This window comes from Atractosteus spatula, chromosome 12 (assembly GCF_055471065.1).
Source record: "Atractosteus spatula isolate fAtrSpa1 chromosome 12, fAtrSpa1.hap1, whole genome shotgun sequence".
NCBI lineage: Eukaryota > Metazoa > Chordata > Actinopteri > Semionotiformes > Lepisosteidae > Atractosteus > Atractosteus spatula.
Window position 1 is genome coordinate 7,997,379 of NC_142717.1, and position 24,309 is coordinate 8,021,687.

At 37.9% G+C, this 24,309-nt stretch overlaps 1 protein-coding gene across 3 annotated transcripts in view; it reads left to right on the forward strand.

The window, feature by feature from the left end:
* Positions 1-24,309, forward strand: part of fhod3a (formin homology 2 domain containing 3a) — a 246,692-nt gene that overhangs the window by 200,223 nt on the left and 22,160 nt on the right. For all 3 annotated transcript variants that reach the window (XM_088929080.1, XM_088929081.1, XM_088929082.1), the window contains 5 exons: positions 333-544; positions 14,345-14,701; positions 15,388-16,271; positions 21,653-21,811; positions 24,098-24,280. In XM_088929080.1, the coding sequence (XP_088785206.1) occupies positions 333-544; positions 14,345-14,701; positions 15,388-16,271; positions 21,653-21,811; positions 24,098-24,280 (1,795 nt within the window). The remainder of the gene's footprint in view (positions 1-332; positions 545-14,344; positions 14,702-15,387; positions 16,272-21,652; positions 21,812-24,097; positions 24,281-24,309) is intronic.

A 24,309-nucleotide genomic window follows, 5' to 3' on the forward strand; every position in this document is an offset into this window, starting at 1 on the left:
TACCTCTGAAGTTCAGCCTTCCTACTGGAAAGTAAAAGCAGAGGTTTCTGTTGAATATTTTGACTGGTGATAACTTACCCACTGAAGGGGAACAGGCAGTCGATTTGTGAAAAGGAATGCAGCCGATGGTAGTGGAAGTCTTTACTAAGGTGTGAAATGTCATTGTAACCAGTAAAAAAAAAAGAGGAAAAAACTGAATTCCAAAGGGATTTGACTTAGCTTTCTCGGGAAGAGACAACTTAATGCGCTGACTAGCACCGGAGTGGAGTCTTTCCTTGCAGCGCACAGTGTCGTGTCCCATCTGGGCTGAGGGAATAATCTCGCCTTTTCAGGTACAAGCACGTGGAGAGGCTCGCAGCAGAGGAGTACGAGAAGGAGAGAAACCGAGTGGCTCCAAGGGGCAGAAGTGAGCTCACTCTCAGCCTGAGTCCACCCTCGGCAGCTGGCTCCCCTGTTCCCAGGTGTGCCACCCCATCCTCTGCAGATTCCCAGGAGGAGCCAGAGACACCGTCCACACCAGGCCAGCCATGCCCGGCTACACAAGGTAACCAAAGCCATTCTAGGGGATTATTAATTTAATGGAGGTTAAAGGAAAAAGTTGGTTTATGTAATTTTAGTCAAACTACGTTATTTATAATGTATTTGGCAGCTTTTTTTTTCTTTTTATGGACTTAGTCCCAATTCTTTAAATAATTATAATGAATATGGAAATTATATTAAATATTTTGTTTTCACTTCACAAATAACAGTGGCGTAAAGTGGAGTGCTGTTGAAACCAGTTCCTCAGGGTAAAGTCCAGGATGGATTCCATGCAGTGGTCTCCTGTCTCTTGCAGTCTGAAGAATAATGTATAGCTAAGATGTAGACAGGGGACGTTAATATGATTAGTAATATATTGATAATCATGTTCAAGAAATAACAGGTATTTTTGAACAGATTTTTCCCCCATTTTAAAAGTGTTTGTTTAGGAGCTCCCCTGTTAGCATAAACAATTTGCAATGTTATAGTTTTCCTTTTAATACTATTACTATTATGTTCTTGACATTTTTTGTAGATTAAGATGTTTCTGCCTGTAATGGTTTCCATTAAGTATTTCTCTTGCTGTATTTTGAGCAGGCTTGTTTCAGGGTTTCTTTTAGGATTTATGACTTATATTTTCCAAACTTACTGGTAGAAAAATCCTTAGTCCATAGGCATGTCACCTGTGAAGAAGGCCTTGTATATAAAAGTTTAATCTTCTTTTCCTGTCTACTTAATAAGGACCTATATGCACTGTCTTCTTTTTGCTTCACAGGACTTTGCTAACAAATTTCTGACTGATTTATGTGTAAATGAAAACAAACTATAACTTCCTGTCCTTACGAATCGGAGTTAACAATATTTCCTGTCCGTGTAGCTCCTAGATCTCCTGTTATTGCATTTAAATTAATATAATCCTTCTTTCTGTAGAAGCTTTTGCCAAACTCCTGCATTAGTGCCTATACAGACTTCTCTGTAAGGTGAGCTTATACCTAAAGTGCCTTAGAGTCAAGATGAAAGAACCTTTAATTTTCTTGAAGAGGAGGATAATAAAATCCTATCTTTGTTAATAAATCTACATTCACACTTGAGATAATATCTAGTTATTATGGTGAAAACCCCTATTTGAAATGTGTATACATTATTAGTGGCCGGAGAATGGCAGAAAAATATAATAGAGCAGTGTTAATAATTGGGTTTACTTGAAAAATGGATGGTTGGTGGTTGCAAGTATGATAAATGGATATGCAAGCACTCAGCTATTCAGATAATTTATGACAGCTAGTTTCTCAAGCATTTTAGATATTAACATTACTGATTTACTGGTGTAAATGTATTTTTGATTGCACGAAGAAAGAAGAATGTCAAATGTGTTAGACTGCAATTCTTGTTGGCATCTCTTTTGAAGAGCAATCTTGACATAAACAATAGGAGGCCAAGTTTATTATAGTGTTTTTGTGTTATAATGCTTCTTGCCAGCTAGTTTACTCCTTGTACTAAAACAGTAGGATTCAAGGGGAGCAGGCGTCTGCAGTCTTGGAAATCCAGTCTAAAAACCATCATTGAATTATTAACTTAAAATGGAGGCTTTCAACAGGGTATTTAGTTTTAGAATCTTATTTAGAATGTTTACATGCCAGACATATGATGCTAAACCCATAGATTGGCTCAAAGGTCTGTGCAATTTCACTATTTATCCTTTATTTTCATTTAGATTATTTTGCACTTTACTGGGTTAAACCACACACTAGATGGAGCAAAACAGGGTTTTTGAATCCTAGTGCACTGTGAGCAGAAGGAAAAATCAATTAAACTAACTCATCTTAAGATGCCTGTAGCAAAGCAAAACCACTTTTTATTAGGGTAATTACTCAGGGCTACTGTCGTTTTTTCTCCAGTAGAAGGAAAAGCAGATTGAACAAGGAGTTCTGCCACTTGTTTTCAGTTCAGCACTCACATGATGTCCCAATCTCCAGCTTTACTTCCAGTCCTCGTGGGCATCTCTTTGTTCTTTTTCATGAAAGACACAGCTGCTACTCTTGCCAAAATGCACTGAAAAGCCACAGTCCCACATATGGAAGCACCATTATCTCAGACACGTATTTAACATAAACAGGAATATCTTTAAATAAAGGCAAGGGTTCATAAATGACCTATAAAGATTACTTTCTCCTCTGGGTCTCCATGTTAAACCACAGGACTGCACATTTTCAGGTGTTCACTCAAGTGAGCTCCTTAGACCTAAATAAAATTTATTACTGTAATCCAATCCTTTTTGTGTTGCATCCTTTGCTCCCCTTAAATGTCCGCCTTAGGTAAGTTAATGGATGTCATATGGGAATTGGATTCTTATCCTTATCCATATGTGTAGATAACATGTGCCAGGTAAAAGCTGGAGGTAGTTTCTTGGTGATAATAAGGTCATTCTCATTAATGGCTTGTAATGACCATATGTTATTTATGACCATAACTAACACATGGCAGGGTCAAGCCCTAGTGATTTCTAGAGGTACAACAAGTAGGCAGCCACGGGTCAGAAATAAGGATTTTATTTAGGCCTGTAAGCTCAACACACAAAAATTGCACCAATTCCACATTTTCCAATATTAAGCCACATACTTGTTTTATTCTCCAGTCCAAAGCACCCAAGTATTTGGTTATATGGCTGGAAGTGAGGCCCAGGATTGGTTAACTCACTGATTGATTGTGTATTGAGAGCAGAATAATGCATACACATTCACATGCAGATAATCAGGGTCCCCAGGAGCTCCACACTCTAGCCCAGCTGCACTTAATTTAGGGCAGGGCAGAAGTTAGGGCTTACTATACTAACAGGAGGAGTTCTGTAGCATGTTACATGCAAATTGTCTCTAATAAAGTATTACCCCATGTACTTTTGCTTCATATACATTTTGGAGGAGCTGCTAAAATAAAAGTAGATTAACATATGTACAAAAATTCACAATTATGAGTTACCAAATATATATGAGCAACAACACTTTACTCAGTGCCTTCACTCTTGGGTAAAATATGGTTAATATTTTAGTAAAAGAGTGATGTAGAATTGTTTCCATAAAGAATAAAAGTTATTGCCTGGAAAGAGTACATAATGCAAAATGTCTTCCACACAACAGTGCATATACTTATGTCGTTCAGGTGGGTAGCTGCGTCAGCATGCGTAGGCTGCAAAGGAACAAGTAAAGGTTTATTCCATGCTGAAAAGAGAAGAAAGGAAACGCAACGTTTCGGCTGTGGAGCCTTCTTCAGGTGTAAAAAACTCAACACATAATTTTGCTCTCAATAGTCAGTAAAAAAAATGTTATTCCTGAAGTACAATTTGGCTTGACGCTGAATAAGCAGCATAGAGCAACATGTTGAGCCAGACATTGCAACAGAAACTGTTGTGTTAAGCAATGAGTCATGTTTCAGCCTGTTCTGCAATGACTATAGATAGACAGTGTACCACTGTTTTGGGAAGAAGTACCATCCGCCTGTTATGTACAGTAGCTGAAGTTGTAGACCAGTTCCAAGGTGCAAATGGGATGTTATGGGCTTTAGTATGGGTGGAGATCACAGTGAGCAATTATTAATTGTTCTTTCTTTGTGTAATGCTATAGAAACAACATTCTTGCTCCATGTATTGCATCTTATGTTTTGCAACTTTATGCTCTCATGTTTATGCTTGATAACGACCAGCCATACAGTATGTCATACATACAGTAACTGTCATACATCACAACATGTGTGATTCACTGGCCATTCTATTCTCCCGGCAGCCCAATAGAGCACATCTGGAACATGCTATATTGGTGAGATACAGCATTTATACTTGCTGATTTACGTTTTGCCAAGTGAAATATGATTTCCAAGAGCGGCATACTATAAACACACCAATAATCTCAAAGCCATGTTATGTGCAAGCATTGCTAGCAGCAGAGGATACTTGAGATGTTGAACTTGTTCATTGATAAAATGGATCAACAAGGTATTTAACCTCCTTTGATTTTATCATGGTTTTGAACTGCGTCTTACTGTGGGTGTTCTAGCATATTTTCTTCCATAAACATAAATAAAATTGCCATATCTTAAAGCTGATTCTTTCCCCTCACTTTTAATATGTCAGGAATATAGATGCAGATGTAGGGAAGTGTGAAACTATTGAAAATTAAACTGAAATTAGAGCACTTAGGATAACAATTTCCTTTAGTTTGACTCCCCTTTTGAACTCATTGACTGAATATCCTGAGAGGCAGGAAAGAAGGAAAGAGTGTATAGGAACAAGTAATAGGTTTATTCCATGCTGAAAAAAAGAAGAAAGAGAACACAACGTTTCGGCCGTGGAGCCTTCTTCAGGTGTGAGAGAGACAGGGCAGTAGGCAAAGGTAAAGTAGCGGGAGAACAAAGGTTGGGAGGGAGGAGGAGTGAGAGGCGGGAGCAGGGGACAGAAAGAGAGGCCAATCAAGAGGTGTGAAGTCAGAATGGGTGCAGAGAGGTGTGAAATGAAACTTCCAATGAATGGAGAAAATTTAAAAGAACATTAGTCTGTCGTTAAGGGAAGGGAGAAGGTGTGATCCTAGCTGCAGAATAATTTTAGTTTCGGTGGTCTTTCTGATGTATGAGTTTGGAAAACCGTCTTTGAGAACACAGACGGAGAGATTAGAGTGGTCGTGGCCGTCAGAGGTGAAATGAGAAACAATGGGCTTGGAGAGATCTTTAATCTTTACAGCCCTGACGTGTTCTCTGAAACGGTCTCCGAGTCTCCTTCCTGTTTCTCCAATGTAGATGGCTGGGCATTTACTGCAAGAGATACAGTAAACAAGGTTGCTGGAGGTACAAGATGCTGTCTGGGTGATCCGGAATTGTCCTGAGGGGCCTTGAATGAGTGTGGTGGTGGCTGTGTATTTGCAGGTGATACAGCGAGCTCTGTTGCAAGGGAAAGTGCCTGGTGTGGATGGTTGTTGAGGGCGGTCAAGGGAGCTGTGAACAAGGAGGTTACGCAGATTAGGTGGTCGGCGATATGAGATAATAGGGCGATCAGAAAAGAGGGCCCCAATGGAGGGATCATCCTGTAGGATGGAAAAGTTGTGGTTAATGGTCCTGGGGATAGGAAGTGTGTTAGGGTGGTAAGGAAGCACCAGAGGAATGCGGTTGTTACGGCGGGAGTTCCTGATCGGGTTGATGGTCCGGGGGGTGTTTTTGGCTCGGGCAAGGGCCCTGTCAATCACACTGCTGGGGTATCCTCTGTTGATGAAAAATGAGTACATTTCGAGGGCTTGGTTCTCGAAGTCGATGTCGTCGCTGCATAATCGTCGTAACCTAAGGAACTGTGAAAAAGGAAGAGAGTTTTTAGTGTGGTTGGGGTGAAATGAGCTGTACAGGAGGTAGCTGTGTGAATCCGTGGGTTTGTAATAAACTGAAGTGGACAGTCGGGGGTAGTTGATAGACAAGTGGATGTCTAGAAACGGAAGAGTAGTGGAAGATATGTTAATCGTATATTTGAGGGACGGGTGGAAGTTGGTGAAATGGTGCAGGAAGAACTCAAGCTGATCGTTGGAGCATGTGGCGGCACCGACGCAGTCATCAATATATCGTTTGTAGAGGTCAGGGACATAGCCAGTGTAGGAAGCGAAGAAGCGTTCTTCTACCCAGCCGACAAAAATGTTGGCATAGCTGGGTCCCATTCTGGTGCCCATGGCAACTCCACTGACCTGTTGGTAAAAAAGATTATTGAAAGAGAATGCGTTCAGTGTGAGGACCAATTCTGCAAGGCGTACCAGGGTGTGGGTGGGTGGATCAAGCACTGTGCGTTTGTCCAGCATGTGCTTGAGTGCTGTAAGGCCGTCATTATGGGGAATGACGGTGTACAGAGATGTGATGTCCATGGTAAAAATGTAGCATTCGGTACCCTGAAATTGGAAATCATTAAAAAGTTGGAGCGCGTGGTTGGTGTCTTTGATGTATGAGGGAAGATCTTCAACCAGCGGTCTCATGAGGCTGTCGAGAAAGGCTGAGATGTAAGTAGTTGGACAGTTACATGCTGATACGATGGGGCGTCCAGGGGTGTCCGGTTTGTGGATTTTGGGGAGGAGGTAAAATTGAGATACCTGTGGATGTTCCATGATGAGCCGGTTTGCCTCCTGGGGGAGCTCATTACTGCTGATAAGAAGAGAAATGGTGGATACCACTTCCTTTTGGTAGTCAGTGGTAGGGTCCTGTTGGAGAGGGAGGTAGGCAGAAGTGTCAGTTAGTTGTCTAGAGGCTTCAGAGATGTATAGATCCTTACGCCACACCACAACAGCGCCTCCTTTGTCCGCTGGTTTGATGACGATATCATCCCTGTTGCGGAGAGACTGGAGCGCCTGATTTTCTCCTTGGGTGAGGTTAGACCTATGTTTACTGGGTATAGAGAGTGCCTTGGGAGCTTGATTAGTGCATTGGTTGATGAAATAATCAACTGGTGGAAAACGGCCAGAGGAGGGAGTCCAACAGCTCTGTTTGGGATTAATGTTGTTAATGACATCAATAACCGGGTTGTTATCAGCTGCCTGTGAAGAGGAATTGTCGGCAAAATGTGCTCTGAGACGGATCCTGCGGTAAAAGCGGTTAAGGTCGACATTGGTCTGGGGGATGTCCAGCTTCCTGGGAACTGGTACAACACTGAGTCCTTTGCTGAGGAGGGATCGCTCATCCTGTGAAAGGGAAAGGTCAGAAGGTATGGTGACAACAAGGTTAGGGTTGGTGAAGGTGTTCGGGGTGTTGATGGTTTTCTTCTGTAGAAGATGACTGAGTTTTTTGTCCTTCTCTGTAGTGAGAAACTGGTAGAGTTTAGAGTTGAGAGATCTAATGAGGTTAGTTATGAAGGGAAGATGATGTGGAGCTGTAAGCCGTAGAAATTCCTTAGCCTCTTTGATGTTGTTGTCGGAAAGGATAATCTGTTTTTTGAGGGAGAAAATGGTAGAGAGCATTAGTTTCCTAGAAAATTGTTTTAGAAGTCTCTGGGTGTTACTCTGGGTGGTATCAGAGTCAAAAGAAAAGGTATTAAATTTAAGGCAAAATCCTTTAGGGATGATATTATGTCGACGACATCTGTAAAGGAATAGAAGGTGGTTAGAAAGCCTGGTCTTGGAACAGATAGCTGTGAAGAGACGGAATGCTGGTTTAGAGTGTATAGGCTTTGTTTGCAAAAAGTGCTGAAATACTGCCCAAGTCCTGCTCTGATTTCCAACAGGCCTGCATAGACTTTCATTTACAAAAACCCTATACTACCCAATGGACTATCTTTGATTCATTTCTTTAAGACAGTATGAAGTTATGGTACGTTAAATCAAAATCAAGGCATTGACAAATGACCTACTTAAGGTACCATCATAAGCTTTAAACAAACACTTGACTCAGTGACCCATCTGGCTATATGACCCATCATGATTATTTGGCTGGTAGTAGCTGAGAACAGATCTCAATCTACAGTACCAGCTGCCACATTCAGGCTAGATTGTTTATTTCAGACTGTAACAGAGTAAAGAAGTGCTTCCTGCATTCTGTCCTAAAAACACTGGCACTTAACTATCATCACTGATGTAGCTGTTTGGTATTATTCTGTGATTGCCCTCTTGTACTGTTTCTGCATGTTGTAATGTGACTACACAGTATATAAATGATGTCTGTATGAACACAGCAACCGAAATATGGCCAAACAACAACACTGCAATGCTTTCAGTCTTACTTACCTTGAATTTAGCTCCAGTTTACAATGTGCACTTTAACAGTATATATAACTGTATAAGAGATGTGTCATCAACAAAATGAATTCCTGTTTACTAAAGTAAAATATTTTTATGTTTCAAAAGTTCTCATAGAAATGTAACATTCAGTGATTAGGACTAGGAAAGTGCCTATGAATAACTGGTAGATAGACATCAGTATTTGCTTTGGCGATGTCACTGAGAAAAGTCTCAGGAGTTTGCTGCCAATTTGATGATAAAGTGGAAAATTCCAAACTTTCGATTCAAGACAGATAAAGCCACAAGCCAGTGATTTGTTCGTGATTGCAGTGGACTCATGTTGTGGTTAAAGAGGCTTTTTTTCAGCTTTTAGCAAAAGAAGGGACAGGGTGTAACTTAAATCTTCCTCTCTTGCTTTAGCACCTATGGGTTGTGAATTTTGGAACAAATTATTTGGAATATGTTTTCTCTTTCTTATGTAATAGTTTAGATTCCAGATAATGCATCAAAGGATTTCACACTGTGTATGAGACTTGAGTAGTGATTGTCTAACTAAAAAGTAATGACTAAAATAAGCTCAGGTAATGGTTCCAAGTAAAGTAATGGGATAATTTACAGTTAAGCTCTTTCTGATGCTTTTGGAGCACTTCTGAAACTTTCACATGGAGGATTTTGATGTGGATACAAGCTGGGCTGTGGCGAGAACACAATCCTAAACAGAGGTTAACACTAATCCTCAGCCTTCCAGAGCACCTACTGATGTGGTTATCACACCATGCGGAAGAAAAAGCAATTCTGGCAAATTTTATTCAAACAATATACTGGAACAATTTCAAAGCCACAGTATGCTCCATGTCTTTTTTTTCTTTCCCACACCTATTGTGTCTCTGGCGTGATTGTCATCATTGAATGTTTACAAAGCCTTTCAGCCAATTAAAATTCCAATCTAAATCAAAACATTTGGAAAACTCCACCGACAATGGTTAGATTTTTTGTCTCCTCCTGAAGGTGGCCTAATTTATTTTTTTGCTAAATCAACCTCTTACGTGTTGACTTCGCATTTCCATTCAAATTTCAATTTTGAGATTGTATTTTTATATTTCCATTAAGGGATGCGTGCAAAAATTGAAAAGCATACTGAGACAGAGAATAATATAAATGTAGAATTTTTTTTTATGTCATCTTATTATTTGTAACACAAAAGCCAAAAGGAATATCATTGTCTTGTGCAAGAACAGCAGAAAATTTTAAAAATGAATTTTACAATGACACCATCATTGTATTTTTGTTTTCTAAAAAAAACACTATGTGTAACATACACAGACCAATAACAAAGATCAAGAATGTAAAAATATAAGCTAATGGTGACAGAATTTAAGTCAGTTTTTAATTGTATTTATGAAGTGCGTTCCATCCCAGAGGATCCAAACGGATCTCACAGAGCTCCTACAATATAGCATGGAACTCAATTCACCCAATTGTAGATAATACAGATCATGCAAGCCCAGATGCACACTCTTTTGAAAAGTGCCAATAGATCATTAATAACCTACTAGTCAGGACTCTTGTTTAACATCTCATCTGAAGATATGAAGCCAGTAAAAAAAAGAAGCATTTATAAATTGAGATGATGTATGTTTTGTAATGTGGACTGGTATACAATTGTAGCTGCATGTATATTTTTCTATGAGTGGCTTGGATATTGGATCGCATTATATTTATAATGCATTGGTTGTATTTAAGATCTTCATTGTCTTTTTGACAAATCTCAATACATAAGGAATAGAATGATTTCCTACTGAATTTGTTCCAGGCTATGGGTAGGTTATCACTAACTGGACATCCTTTGTGGCAGAAGTGTGTAGTAATGGTTAGGGTGGTGGATTCATAAAAGTTTTGAAAGAAATGTTAGTTCAAATCCCCAAATCATGTATTTCTGTTGTACTCTTCAGTAAGGTATTTCACTACGTGCTTCACTACGTAAAATGCCCGGTTGTATTAATAATGGATACAACTATAAATCCATTTGGATAAAGCATATAAATTGTATAACTTATTCTCACATTACAAAAGGACCGTACTGATCCTGCTTTTTTTTTACAGATCAACTTCATATTTCAAGCAAATATATTATGGTACTAATTTAAGGAAATATTACAACTAAACACTTCCTTTGCTGTTTGTCTTCCTGTTTGTAAATGGTGAGAATATCTTTGCTTCAGGGCTCAGAAAGGAAAGGGAACTCATAACGTCAAGCGACAGCGGTAATCCTGTAGATTTGGCTGCTAACCACATTAAACACATCTGCCTCTCCAACAACTTTCATGGATCCTTTTTGCATTAATTTAATTCATTTTTGGAGTCAGTCCCCTTTTCCTTTTAGCAGATGGGCCATATGCAGCTTGACATAATCTAAAGCCAGAGATCTCTGCAATTTACTATTTCTGTCCCCCAAGACAAAAGAATCCCAAGACAATAACTAAAGTAAATCAAATTTATTATTCCTGGGCTCTGTTCTTTATGAGCTGAAAAATATCTAGAAATATTGATCCACAAATAGACTTTTAAAAGCTACACAGTGTGTAGATCTGAGTTTAATCTGGACTGATGTGAAAGCAGTCAATATATGAATATTGCCAACTTGTCTCATTAACTATGTTAGCCAGCAGGTGGCACTAATCTTTATTAAAACACAACTACAAGTGGTTGTGTATATATCTAAAGGTGAAAAACAATGTGACAAAATATTAAGTAAAGTTTCTAGGCTAAAGCAAAAGGGTCAAATTGCCCACGGACTTATTTGGACAATTCAGCACAATTCAGTTGTTTTTTTATAAGACAATCTTGTATATAATGTAGAAAAGACTTGTGAATACAATACATACTCACTTCACAGCTTTGAGGGCAGCTTAATAAATCACTGACCTTTTGGATGTGATTTAGCAAGCAAGTGATTTTGAATATTTTAAACACTTAATTCTCTCAGTTTCAGCTAATTTCACTTACTTACAAAAGAAAGTAAAAGGAATGCCTAGTGTCTTGGGGTAGTCTATCTATAAAGCTAAGAAATCTGATTTATTATATACTGTAGTATATAGTTTACCTTGCATATCTCTAACCACTTGGTAACATAATTTTGAGATGCAAAGCAGTAGTTTGGAAATTTTTGGAACCTTTTTTATAAATTAGCTTATATCATAATAATATCATAATTAGCATAGATACCTGAATACAGTACTATACTTCAGGAAATATTATGTTAGAACTGCAGAGCAGGAAATATGCAAAATCTGTTTCCTAACACTTTACACAACAGGCTTTATATTGTAGCTTCAGGTTTATACACTCAAAAAAGCTGCCACATATATTGTTTTTCTTGCTTAATACTTGTGAGTGTAGAATTCATTTCTATGTTAGCTTATTTTCAATTTAAAACAGATTTATTTCAGCATTTGACACAGAACATTGTGATGGTTAAGGTTTAAATTTTCTTAACCCTTCATGTGGGTTTGAAATAACACAGTTGGCATCATTTACTGCTGACAGCAACAATATAACATTGTAATATTGCACTTTTAACAGTCTGAAACATTTGTATGGCCTTGCACATTCCAGATAGTCACTTTCTGTGCCATTTTTAACTTTTTTGGATTTACTATAGAGGATAGAATTAGTTTTGTTTTTTTTATTTAAAAGTATATATTTTCTTACATTCTTTGGATAAGTTTTCTTGATCATATTCTAATGATGTTGTCAACAGGATGAAGAAAACAACTTTTTTTGTTCTCATTCTTGTTTTCGTTCTCATTTTTGTTCTCATGCATCTTGTTTAAAATGTCAGAGTTTCAAGAAATAAAAATAGGTGACCTGGTCATCACAGTAATAAACTAAGCCTACTTAAGAAAGTTAAGAATGAAATTGTGAGAATTAAATTATTAAATTAAATTATTACTTATTTAATAGAAATAGATTTAAGACATAAAGGTGTTTGTTGATCCTGAAGTATTATTAATTTTCTTGCAACCAGACAAAATTGAATGAAGAATTCTATCCATTACTATGTTCTGTGCGAAATATTCTATATTGTGTTAATGAATGAAGAAGTGGAAATTGCATCTTATAGACAGTATTCTTAATTACTCAGACATTTCTGAATTATAACTTGTTCTTTCTTAAATAAAAAATTACAGAGCATCAAAACTCTTTGGATGGCCTCTAGATTAATCTTTTCCATGACTTTGCTAAATAGCTAGAGCTATTTTTCCAGTCTAATGTTCCATGTTAAACCAAGAACAAACAGTAGAGATGCTGTATCTTATGCTAACACAGTCTGCAGTTCCATTAAAAGTAAATTTAACATTTTTAAATGTTGCAAAGGACAAGTAAATGTTTATTCCATGCTGAGAAGAGAAGGAAAGAAACAACATTTTGGCTGTGGAGCCTTCTTTGGTGATGCAGCTACCTACTTGAACATTTTTAAATGTTGACCTTTGAGCACCTGCTTTGAGCACAAGAAAATGCAAAACCGAAAACATGTAAAACTTCATAGATTTCACAGTTTTTTAAAGAACAGAATTAAATCTCAGTTTTCTCAAATATATCTAGCATCAGATAATGTAGATGTGGAAAAATGTGTTCACAACAGGCTTGATTTAAAAAATAAATCATTGGAACAGATTTTATAATCGGGCAACAGCAATTGGGGGTTGTACAGTAGCGCAGTAGTTAGTATTGCTTCCTTGCAGTGTTGGGGCCTTGGTTTCCATTCCTTGCATCTATCTGCATGGAGTTTGTACAGTATGTTCCCCATGTTTGAATGGGTTTTCCCTGGGTTCTCTGGTTTCCTCCCACAGTACAAAGACATACTGGTAGGTTAATTGGCTTCTGGGAAAACTGGCCCTGGTGTGAGTGTAGGTGTTTTTGTGTCTGTGCCTTGCAATGAACTGGCATCCCATCCAGTGTGTATCCTGCCTTGAGCCCACTGCTTGCCAGGATAGGCCCCAGCTCCCCCATGACCCTGAATTGAATAAAGCAGTTAGAAAATGGATGGATAGATGGAAAAGCTATTGGATGACATTCTGTAGGTGCTGTTCCTACCCTGTACAAAAAGCGAATTATTGCCTTCGGTGGCTCTACTGAAGCATTTATTCATTATTTTATTTGGTGAATTGAACCCTTCCTTGGTTCACTTAGAGAACACTTTCTTTCCAGTGTAGTGAAATGTGGATTTATACACAGATGTGGAGGTAGATGAAACACATAACATGTTGGTAACACATGGGACCTTAATCCTGTGATGCCGCTTGGAGCTTTCTACATAGACATTATGAGCATCCCCCCCCCCCCTTCTACTTTCAGCATCTGAACATCATCAACTTGTCATTTCTTCTTCCACAATTTGCAGGCTAGTTTGCTGTGGTTATTCCACACATTTTGCATTTGGAAACAGTTTGGTATAATTACTGTGGGGTATAACACATGGCATCAGGTAAACTACTGATAATAAAAAAGCTTTAATTGTTTCTTTATTAATGAGTTTGCTTACACTTTCACACTTTGTACTTGCCAATCTGCAGAAGGTTATTTTGACCCTGAACTGCAACGGAAATCCCCAGTGCAGTTATTAACATATGAAACTAATTAAGCTACTCTGTATAAATACAGTCAGATTACATCTTTTACTTGTTACATGCTGATTAAGCTATATGTGATTTGAACCTTAGAATCATTTTATCCATTACCAATCCAGTAACAAATGTAACATCTATAGTTATTGAAAGTTTCTGATATTGAATAAAGTGTATTATTCGCAATAACAGACATGTATGTAAAATGTTAAAAAGGAAGATCTAAAAATCTTATTAATAAAACATTTTACATACAGAGCAGAGCAAAATGCTGCCTTTTTCTAAATCCATTTCAGGAATAGTTGGCGCAGAATGTTAAAAAAAGATCCTTAAAGCTTCATCTTTAGAATGATGAAAAGCAAGGAAATTTGCTGAGCCCAGTGACCTCTCAAAAGAGTTCATTTGCTGAAACATGTTTTGGAAAAGGTCTAATGCTTCATGTTAAATGCTGCCATTTTTTTTTGCTTTTAATAACAGCTAGTGAGCCAGAGTCGGTACAAGATCTTGAACCCACAACAGAGCCGGCCATCAAACCAGAGCCAGAAGCAGAAGGGGAATCCAATTCAGAGACGCAGGAAGTGGTCCTTGAGGCAGAACAGGAAGTGGAAGCCCAATCAGAGGAGGCGGAGTCACAGAGTGTGGCAGGACCAGAGGCGGAGGTCGAGCGGGTTCCAGAGCACGAGCCTGAGGAGAACACCCTCCTCAGTGAGAAGGAGAGACAGAATGAAGAGGTGAATGAGAAGGACAACTGCTCGGCTTCCAGCATCTCCTCAGCCAGCAGCACATTAGAGAGAGAGGAGAGAGAAGAAAAGCTGACCAGCGACAATGAGACTGGTAAGACGAAGGACTCTTGGGAGGGTCTCACCAAGGGCCCCTGTGATGCAACTGAAAGTTCTTCAGTCTGTATACTTGCATATTTGTACTGACAAATCATCTTGTCAGCTGAAATCAAAGTACTGCAGTGGAGCATATTAAATGAAATTGCTATATAGCAATATTGAATTGCTCTAAAGTTTAGTAGGCCTGATTATCATTATCAGTGACTACAAAGACAAAAAGCAGTTTTTGGTGTCATTAGAAAATTAATGCAGTATTCTATTCATGCAGTCTTATCTTGCAGGAAAACATTACAATTATTCATAATTTCTCTGTTTTGTTATACAGTATATATTACACAAACATTTGATTAAGGCTATTGTGAGCTTTTGGTGTGTGATACAGTATGATTTCAACCTTTTGTGTGAAACTGGCTAAAGGCGAAAATGAAATAAAAGATAAGTGCTGGACAATTTAAATTAGTGTAGCTCATTAAAATATCCTGAGAGAAACAGAAACACCAGTTCATTATGAAATGTCAGTCAGAGGAACAATAACAATAAGAAACATACTGTATTTACTGAGCATAGATCTGGTTTGCATTGTTCCACTTGACAAAAGCTTATTGATTTTAATAAGCTAATAAGTTCTGTGTTAAAATCAAATGACCCATTTCCCATTTTTCTGAACCTCTCTTGTACCAGGTCAGTGGACACAGTGCATTAAGGATGTGGATGTGAATGAGCAGTGCAGTAAGATCCTCAACAGCAAGCTCTTCATGTTGGACATGTTGTATGCCCAGAACCAGAAGCCGCAGGATGAGGATGAGGAGAAGGAGAAAGACAAAGAGGAAAAGGAGGATAACGAGGAATCTGTGGCCAGCCTGGCCAGTCGAATCTCCATCTTCCAAGCTGGCAAGCAGGCCAGTGATGAGAGTGTCAAGAAGACAGACAAGGAACAGTTGGACAATCAAGGCAGTGTGAAGGCATTTACTGAGAAGTTTAACAACGGTGAGCTAGTCAAGGGCTTATCGGTGCCGCCAGAGAGCGATCTTGGGGAGAAGCAGCCAGACAAAGCTGTGCCACCTGCAAAAAAGGAGTCTGACTACATTTGGGATCAACTGATGGCCAGCCCTCGTGAGCTGAAAATCAAAGACATGGATTTTACAGACTTGGAGGACGAGGATGACATTGACATTTTGGATATGAATAGCTTGATGAGCTCTGGGGAGCAAATCCTTCCTCCTCCCCCTCCTCCTCCTTCCTTTATGGCCTTGCCTCCCCCACCCCCACTTTTTGGATGCCCCCCTCCGCCCCCAGTGCCTGGCACTATGCTGCCACCTCCACCTCCCTTCAGTGCCCCCCAGCATATTGGATCTCCACAGCTGTCACGAGGAGAACCGCTGTTCCAGAAAAAGAAGAAGACTATCAGGCTCTTCTGGAATGAGGTCCGGCCTATGGAATGGCAGTACAAAAATCACAGACAATGCAAAGAGTCACTGTGGAATAAGTTGGATCCCATCAAGTTGGACACCGCTAAGCTTGAGCACCTTTTTGAAACCAAGTGTAAGGAACTGCCTGTCACTAAGGTAAGAGCAAAAGAACACCCTTTTCTATGTTTGTGAATTGAAATATCTATAATATCTACATCTGATCATGCTGTTTAAAGGCTTTGTGTTGTTGTAAAAAAATGGGTTTGTTCTTATCTTCAGTTATGTTGTACATTAGTTGTACAAGTCTGCACACTATACTACAAAAAGAGTCCAAACAAAGAGGAGCAAACATAATTGTTTGGAGTCTAAAAGGAATTTGATACACTGATGGCAGGTTAAAGGAGCAGAATCTCTTCAGTCCCAAGCAAGTCCTAGCAACCAAATGAGAGGGACGGGTTAATGGGCCTCTTGTTGTTGAGAAACTTTTTCCACTCCTGTGTTCTGTAAAAAAATCCTGATGTTACAAAACCATAACAAAACATGTAGGGTACCTGCTGGGACACTTACTTACTGTACATTCCCAAAGAGATTTGTTAGTTGTACAGTTGCAGTACCTATGGTTATGAATTTTGTATCATTTTTCTGTGAAAGTGTCCATAGGCAATTGATTATGTTTATGTTAATAAGTTGTATTCTCAAAAGATAAAAATAAATGTTTGACAATGCTAAATCAGATTCAAATGACAGAATGTTTACTAAAAACTAGAATTAGCAGGGCCTGCAAGAAAAGCCTAACATTGTAGATGTTAATACTGATGTTTCAGTGATTTTTTTTTTGGGTGAACATCAGTTTCACAAATTGCATGTGCAAGTTAAAAAGTACATTGTTATGGGGAGATGACTTGCTTGTCTGTAATTAGTATGGTTAGGTTATTAAGTTAGATTGTAAATTTTTAAGCCAAACCACAACATCATGTTTCATTTCTAATAGTCTGGACACAAATAATCTAACTTTTGCAGGTCTGTTTTTGAAGAGTTTCTGTGGTTTACTGTTCGTAATTCACTGTTTCCTGCTGTGTATCCTATTTTTGTAAAACATGTGCTGCTGTTTAGTCCTTGGAGTTAGAGACACATGTTTCTGTGACCTTTTAAAGCACATTGGGAATGTATTGTGTCATTTGGACTGCATTCAGCCTGTGTCACTGTTTCTTTTTAGACCCAAAGAAAAAGTACAGATTAGAAACAGATCAAATAAAATTTAGAATAGTGTTTCTTCAACAAAGAAATGATGGGGTGTGATGGACTCATTCTAGTTCTTTTAAGCTGTGTCAAAAGTATTCTAAATATCCTAGTTGAATAAGTGGGTTTCTTTACATCACTGAGTTTTGTATTAGAGTTCTGTGGTAGAGTTTGAAATAAATCCACATATGTATTTTTTTATAATCATGAGTGTAATTATTCTTTACATTTTCTTAAACAAAATCACTCCTCTTTGCGGTCTAGACCTATATTGTGTAGGCTGTATGACTTTATTCTTAGTATTTGGAAACCAAGTTCAATGTAATATGTTTCTTTTTAATTGTAGTCATCCAAGGGGCATGACAGTGACTACTTAAGTGTGAAATCTGATTAAAGAGTTCAGTTTTCCCTTAAACTCTTTATTTCTGAAAGAAAAAGGTTTCACCATTTTACCACGATGGTTCGGTAAGATCCGAGAAAAATGAAGATGAATAAATATATGATAAGAGGCAGATGTACAGTATTACAAGTGTAAGATGTACTTAAGATATACAAATCCCAATGACCTGACAGTGGTCTACCATTTGGAATGAAAGGAGAAATGTTATCTATAGACCATCAGAAAACTCTTCCAGCTTCAGTCAGGACAGGGATAATACCTATTGACTGGAAAATTGTTCATGATGGGCCCTTCCATAAAATGGTAACAAAACTGAATTACATAATAATAGACCTACAGTGCATTCTACTTATGTTGTGCATAGTTATAGAAATTATAGTTAAAAGTGAAGGTTCATCTATATATCAACAGGAATTTGGTGGATAGTTAAAATGGATTTAGAAAAGCTGTAATGATGTATGCAGAGCAATTTCTATAGTACATGCAAATTATTTAAAGGCCTTTCATGAAGTTCCTTTGAATTGCAAGCAGTAGGTGTTCAGGGTAATGTGTGTCTTTGGTGTAAGAACTGAGTGATGGATAGGAAATAGTGTACCGATAAGGTTTGAATGCTCATGCAGGGGTGTATCATTAGTGGAGTCCTACAGGGATCAGTATTAGGACCAACTAACTAAATTCTGGTATAATTAGCAAACATAGATGATATCAAAATAGAAGGATTAGAAAACATTGTAAAAGCTGCAATAGCAATAATAATTTTCAGAATTTACTATGGCTAGCATAGTATATTGGTTTCCTATCAAGTTGGAACTCAGTAGTGAGTGTCACTAGACCCACGATGTCTCATGATAGAATGTTCTCTGACAAGGGGATTTCAAAAGGCATAATGTTATTATGTTTATAACACCCATTTTCTGGTTAACAGCTGTCACAGAAGGACCTTTGATGAAACAGTGGCAAAACGATTAAACAAAGTGAAACTAATCTGTGTATGTTCAGTACAGTTCAAAGATTTGGTCAGCATTAGGACAGCTGCAATCAATTTCTCCCAGCCCCTCATACTGAACTGTGTTTTGTATTTGGCCATAAACAGGCACTTCCTGCTGTCTAAAAAAAAAGTAAAGAAAAATGTATTAAAACTCTCCCTGAAAAATAGCCTTCAGATGGTTAAATGCCACAAAGGATGCATTTTTGGAAAAAAAAAAACAGGTCCCAGAAAGCAAAGGCCCTTTAATTGCAAGCTTCAAAGATATCACTTTAAATTCAATAATGAAAGGAGTCAATTTATTAATGCTATTTATTACAACTCTTAAAAATAATAAAAAGAACCTTTACAATCTGATACTGTAATAAACAAAATCCGGTTTTCAAAAACATACTTTAACAGCATTTTTAAGGCATTAATGTGAACTGTGCATGTGTTAACGTATTTTAATGTACTATGTTGACAGGTGTTAATAACTTATCTATTTTTGCTGTGTTAAGCAAATTTCCAAGCGGGAAAGAGGATACTTACTCGAGGCAGACTTATGGTGGTGTTAAAAAGGAAGTCACAGTAGAATCGAAAGTGGCATTTAATTTGGAAATTTCGGAAAGAACAGTTAAACCAGCCTGGGAAACGGTTCTGACTAAACCATATGTTTAAGGGGTAATTAAAGATTTTAAGAAGAAGTCCAACTTGAAGACTACTGCAAGTCGCCTGGAACTTCAACAAGACACTTGGTGCCAACAATTCAGAAGGACTATGCTAAAGCTGCTTTCAGAGTTTTGCTTGCGGCCAAGGCTTCATTTATTCAATCAGTTATGTCAAGCATGCAGTCAAATTGCCTGTCAAAAGGATGTAATGATAGAAGTTGTTTAGTTCATTAGTTGCTTGGGCTTGTTTCTTATTTCTCAGAAAGAGTGGAAATTCTTGGACTGCTCTTGGTGAGCAGCGAAAGATTTTTTACATGTCTATCTCATTTCACAGCACTCAGCCAATCTCCCTGGGCCAAGGACTTTTTAAAAAACGTTTTAAAAGCCTGGTAGATCACACAGACCAAGCATTTTTTTCATTCTGGGCTTGGTTCTGTTCCTGAAAGGTACAACAACAAAAAATGGTTATAGTTCATTTGAACATGAGATTGAAAGGGATCCATAGGATATGGTTGTTGTGTTCCATTTCGGAAAATATCTACAAATACAGTATAAATGATTGACAACTGCAAGTCATCTTTTTTTCCATACAAACTTTAAAAAGGAGCCACATTAGGAGGATATGTTAGCAATGCTGGCAAGAATCTGGTTCAGGTAGATTGAGAAAGCACATTAGATAAGGGTCATCAAATATTCCTTTCTTCTAGCCTGGCAACATGTCTAGACACTGCTGAGTTAGAAACAAGAATGCACTTTATAATGACTATCAGGCAAAGTTAAGAAAAGCAATTCACACAAAACATTCGCTTATCTACAGCAGTAGGTCATCCAAAACATTATAACCAGTATTCTTTTGCAATTTTTTGACTAGAAAGAGTCTAGACTAGAGTTAAGAGTTGCTAGATTTGGCATCCTAACAGCCTCTGTAATTAAAATTGTTAAACCATGCCATCTTATTTAGTTATATCCTTTGTCTGGTAAATATTTTTCTAGCTTCAGGGGGTGGACAAAATAATGTCAACACCAAGCAAAATCTGAATATTTAACTAATAAATATTTGGGCTGCCCTTTGCCTAGAGAACAGTTTCATTCCTTCTTGGAATACTGTTATATACACTTTGACCTGTTTCTAGGGTGATATTGGACCACTCTTCAAGAAGGAAAGCCTCCAATTCTTTGAGAAATGAAGGAGGTGGAAATCGACTCTGCACTTTACATTCCAGAACGTCCCATAAGGTTTTCCATCATCTTTAGATCTAATGACTGGGGAGGCCATGGAAGGTGTTTGACTTAAGCAGCGTGCATAGGGGCATAATTGTCTTGGAATATGGAAACTTCTTGATGAAACAATTTTGTACCAAAGGGTGCACCTGGTCACCTAAAATGATTTGTATTCCATGGCAATAATTCTACCATGCAGAGTGATAATCGGACCGAATGCTCACGAGAATGCTGCGCATACCATAACAGACCCACCCCCATGTTTGACAGATGGAAGCATGCAGTTTGGCTGGAGGGCTTCCATTTCTTTCTTCAAATATAAATCCATCCCCATATAACAGTTAAAGACAACTCATGAGACTATATAACATTCTTCCATTGCTTACATCGTAAAACTTACATCGTACAATTTTTATCACGGAGGTGTTGAATTGGTCCTGTTGATATTTTTGTTGTTTGTGTTTCCATTATTTTATCCACCAAGAGTAAATTATGTAGTTAAATGAAAAAGTGACTGTATCACTCAGAGCTCTGAACCTATTAAAGAAATGAACATTAAATCAAGTCAGCCTCCTTTTTTGGTGAAGATTGAAAAAATGTTCAATGGTGTCACTAGATAATTCGCTTGCTTCAAACATGGTGCAGTTAACCTAAAGAAAGACAAATGCCTTCTATCATTGTTGGGAAGGAATTATAAGTACTAGAATGATGCTATGTGTGATTCATTTGATTTATCTTAGTACTGCGTTAAGAGAAATAGGATCAGGTTTATAGAGCTGTATTGAGCCCTGTTCAAGGCCAGTCATAAAATGGATGGGTATAAATACAGTGTTTTAAAGAAAGGATCTGCAATGTGTCGCTTAATTTTGTATTATAATGTGAAAGTCACTGTCAATAATGGATCTGAACTTGGAATTGTGAGGAAGAAGAACTATGCATTAACTACTGTATTCTTAATACACTCTGCATTGTTTGACAGACTAGCCTTGAATAGCTGCAGCCTGTACCCTGAACATCCCTGTGTTTCTTATCCTGAATTTAGAAAACTGCAGCCGATGGGAAGCGACAGGAAATCATTGTCCTGGACTCCAAAAGAAGCAATGCAATTAACATAGGTCTGACAGTGCTGCCCCCACCAAGAACAATCAAGACTGCTATCCTCAACTTCGATGAATATGCTTTAAACAAAGAAGGAATTGAGGTAATATTTAAGTGATTGTAGTGGATATTAAGTTTTTTTTTCTAGATCATTTTTAATTTCTCAACAAAGTGATGCTATGCAAATAAATATAGAACCTTGATAAAAAAGTTTCTACTTAGTTACTGTTGGTATGAGAAAGCAGTCAGTTGTGTAGTACCTAGCTCACTGAATGCACTGTATATGTGCAAGAAAGTAAGAAATTGACATTTATGTTGGGAGAAATTGTGTTGGGATGCATTCAGTAACAGTAGGCAATGCTTCATTAAAACAAAACAACAATTTATGATACAGTATCTTTGACTAAATTCCCAGCTCAAACTTTCTAAATGTCAAGAAATGCAGATAGAACATGTAATTGGTTTAATCGCCAGTGGGTTCTGTCTTAATGAAGTGAGTTTAAATTAGGTTTAAAAAATGTGGGCAACTGCAGCTGTCCCCAAGTAAATTTTTTTTGGATTTGCTACTTGATAAATACAGATTCAGCTATAGTTTTATGTAGGCTATATTCTCTGTGTTATCCATTTTGGAAAAGACAGACCATTTATATTAACTCATTGTCATAAATTGAGACTCATTAAATGCAGTTGTCAGACCTGTGGTACAAATGTATACAACTGCGTTAAAATCTTGCAACTGACAAACTTTTCAGATTGGCTACTGTTTTCACATTTATGTGGTTTCTTCAAAGGATCCACTCAGTTTAGCTTATTGTGTACAATTAATCACCTCAATGATTAAAGTTTGGCATTACAAGCATATTTTAATGTCATTTTAGAACTATAATGGAGCCTTTGGTCATTTGAATCGGTACATATTAAATTCACGAGACAATCCCTTAATCACATAATCCATAATCCTTACTGGAAATACATAGTACATGCATGTGGCAAGTATACAAAACCAAAAAAATACATTATGTACTCTGGCACAGGAGATGTGAATCACAAACAAGCAAACTTTTTCATGCTGTATTTTAATGCTGCAGGGTAATAAAATGTATTCTGTTTAATTCCAAACTCCCGACCTTCTGTTTTCTGCCAAAAAACACCAAAATTGCAGGAATCTGTTTTTATTTAGACATGTAAATATTTTAATTTGAGACAACATTTTAACTTTATAGGGTTATGCTGTCTCATTTGTTTTATAAGTTCTTTTCTTGCTCTCTAAACACAGAACTTTGTGGTTGTTTCTTTCTATTATGTTTTTTTTTCTCATAATTTCTATTTCTAGCACCCTGTGACCCTCAGTTTTCTTGTTCCTAAATTACAATGTCCAATGGTTTCAAGTGACACCAATTTAAGTAAAGCAGATTCTCTTTTGGTTCTGTGGACTGGCCATTTTATTAACATATCTCAACAACAGTTGTGGTTCTTCAGCATAGTGTTAAACAACACTTAGCACCTCTTGCCTGGAGGTTTGTGGGTTCAAATCCAAGTGGAAATGTTGCTGCTATACTCTTGAGAAAAGTACTTATCACACATTTATTTAGCAAGCCCAGCTGTCAACATGGATATTAAACATCCATGTATTTTTAAAAAATTCAAATTCAGGGTCATGGAGGAGCCACAGCCTCTCCCTACAAAGCCACAAGGGCAAGGCTGGGTACACCCCAGAGAAGACGCCAGTCCATCGTGACGCGCACACAGACACAAACATGTACACACTGTCACCTAGGGCCAATTTCACCAGTATTTCCTACCAGTATGTTTTTGGACTGTGGGTGGTAGCTGAAGCACCCCAAGGAAACTCACAATAACACAGGGAGAACATACAGTACCACACAGATAGCACCCCAAGTCTGGAATTGAACACAGGGCCCCCAGCACTATAAGGCAGCGATGCTAACCACCATGCCTCCCAGGATATCAAAAGTCTTTATATAAAAATGGTTAATCTATGTAAAACATGTAATCCATGTAAGTCAAATAAATTATTGTGGTTCTTTCCCTGATACCTAGAAGGGCAACAGCCCCAGTTCTGAGCTCCCTATCTGAGACCAGGAAAACAATTTTCAAATTACAACACTTTACAGGAATTTGCATTCAAAAGTGACTTCTCAGATTAGATTTGATGTTGTTTTTCCCCACAATATAGTGTAAAGACCAGAGTGTTAGACTCCCCCCAGATGAGATGCAAATCTATTTTAGGTACCTGTTTATAAAGCTTGGATGACTGATTCAAAATATAACTTCCTCAAAGATGCAATAGCTGTGTGTGCTTTGAGGTCTTATACATGCCACTATCTGGATACACGGTTTTAAACAGGTCTCAATTTGTTGTTTCCAGAAAATTCTTACCATGATCCCAACTGAAGAGGAGAAACAGAAGATCCAGGAAGCTCAGCTGGCCAACCCAGACATTCCTCTGGGCAGTGCTGAACAGTTCCTGCTCACCTTGTCTTCCATCAGCGAGCTTTCTGCCAGGCTTCAGCTGTGGGCCTTCAAAATGGACTATGAGCTGATGGAGAAGGTCGGGACATACTAAGTGAATGATGCTTC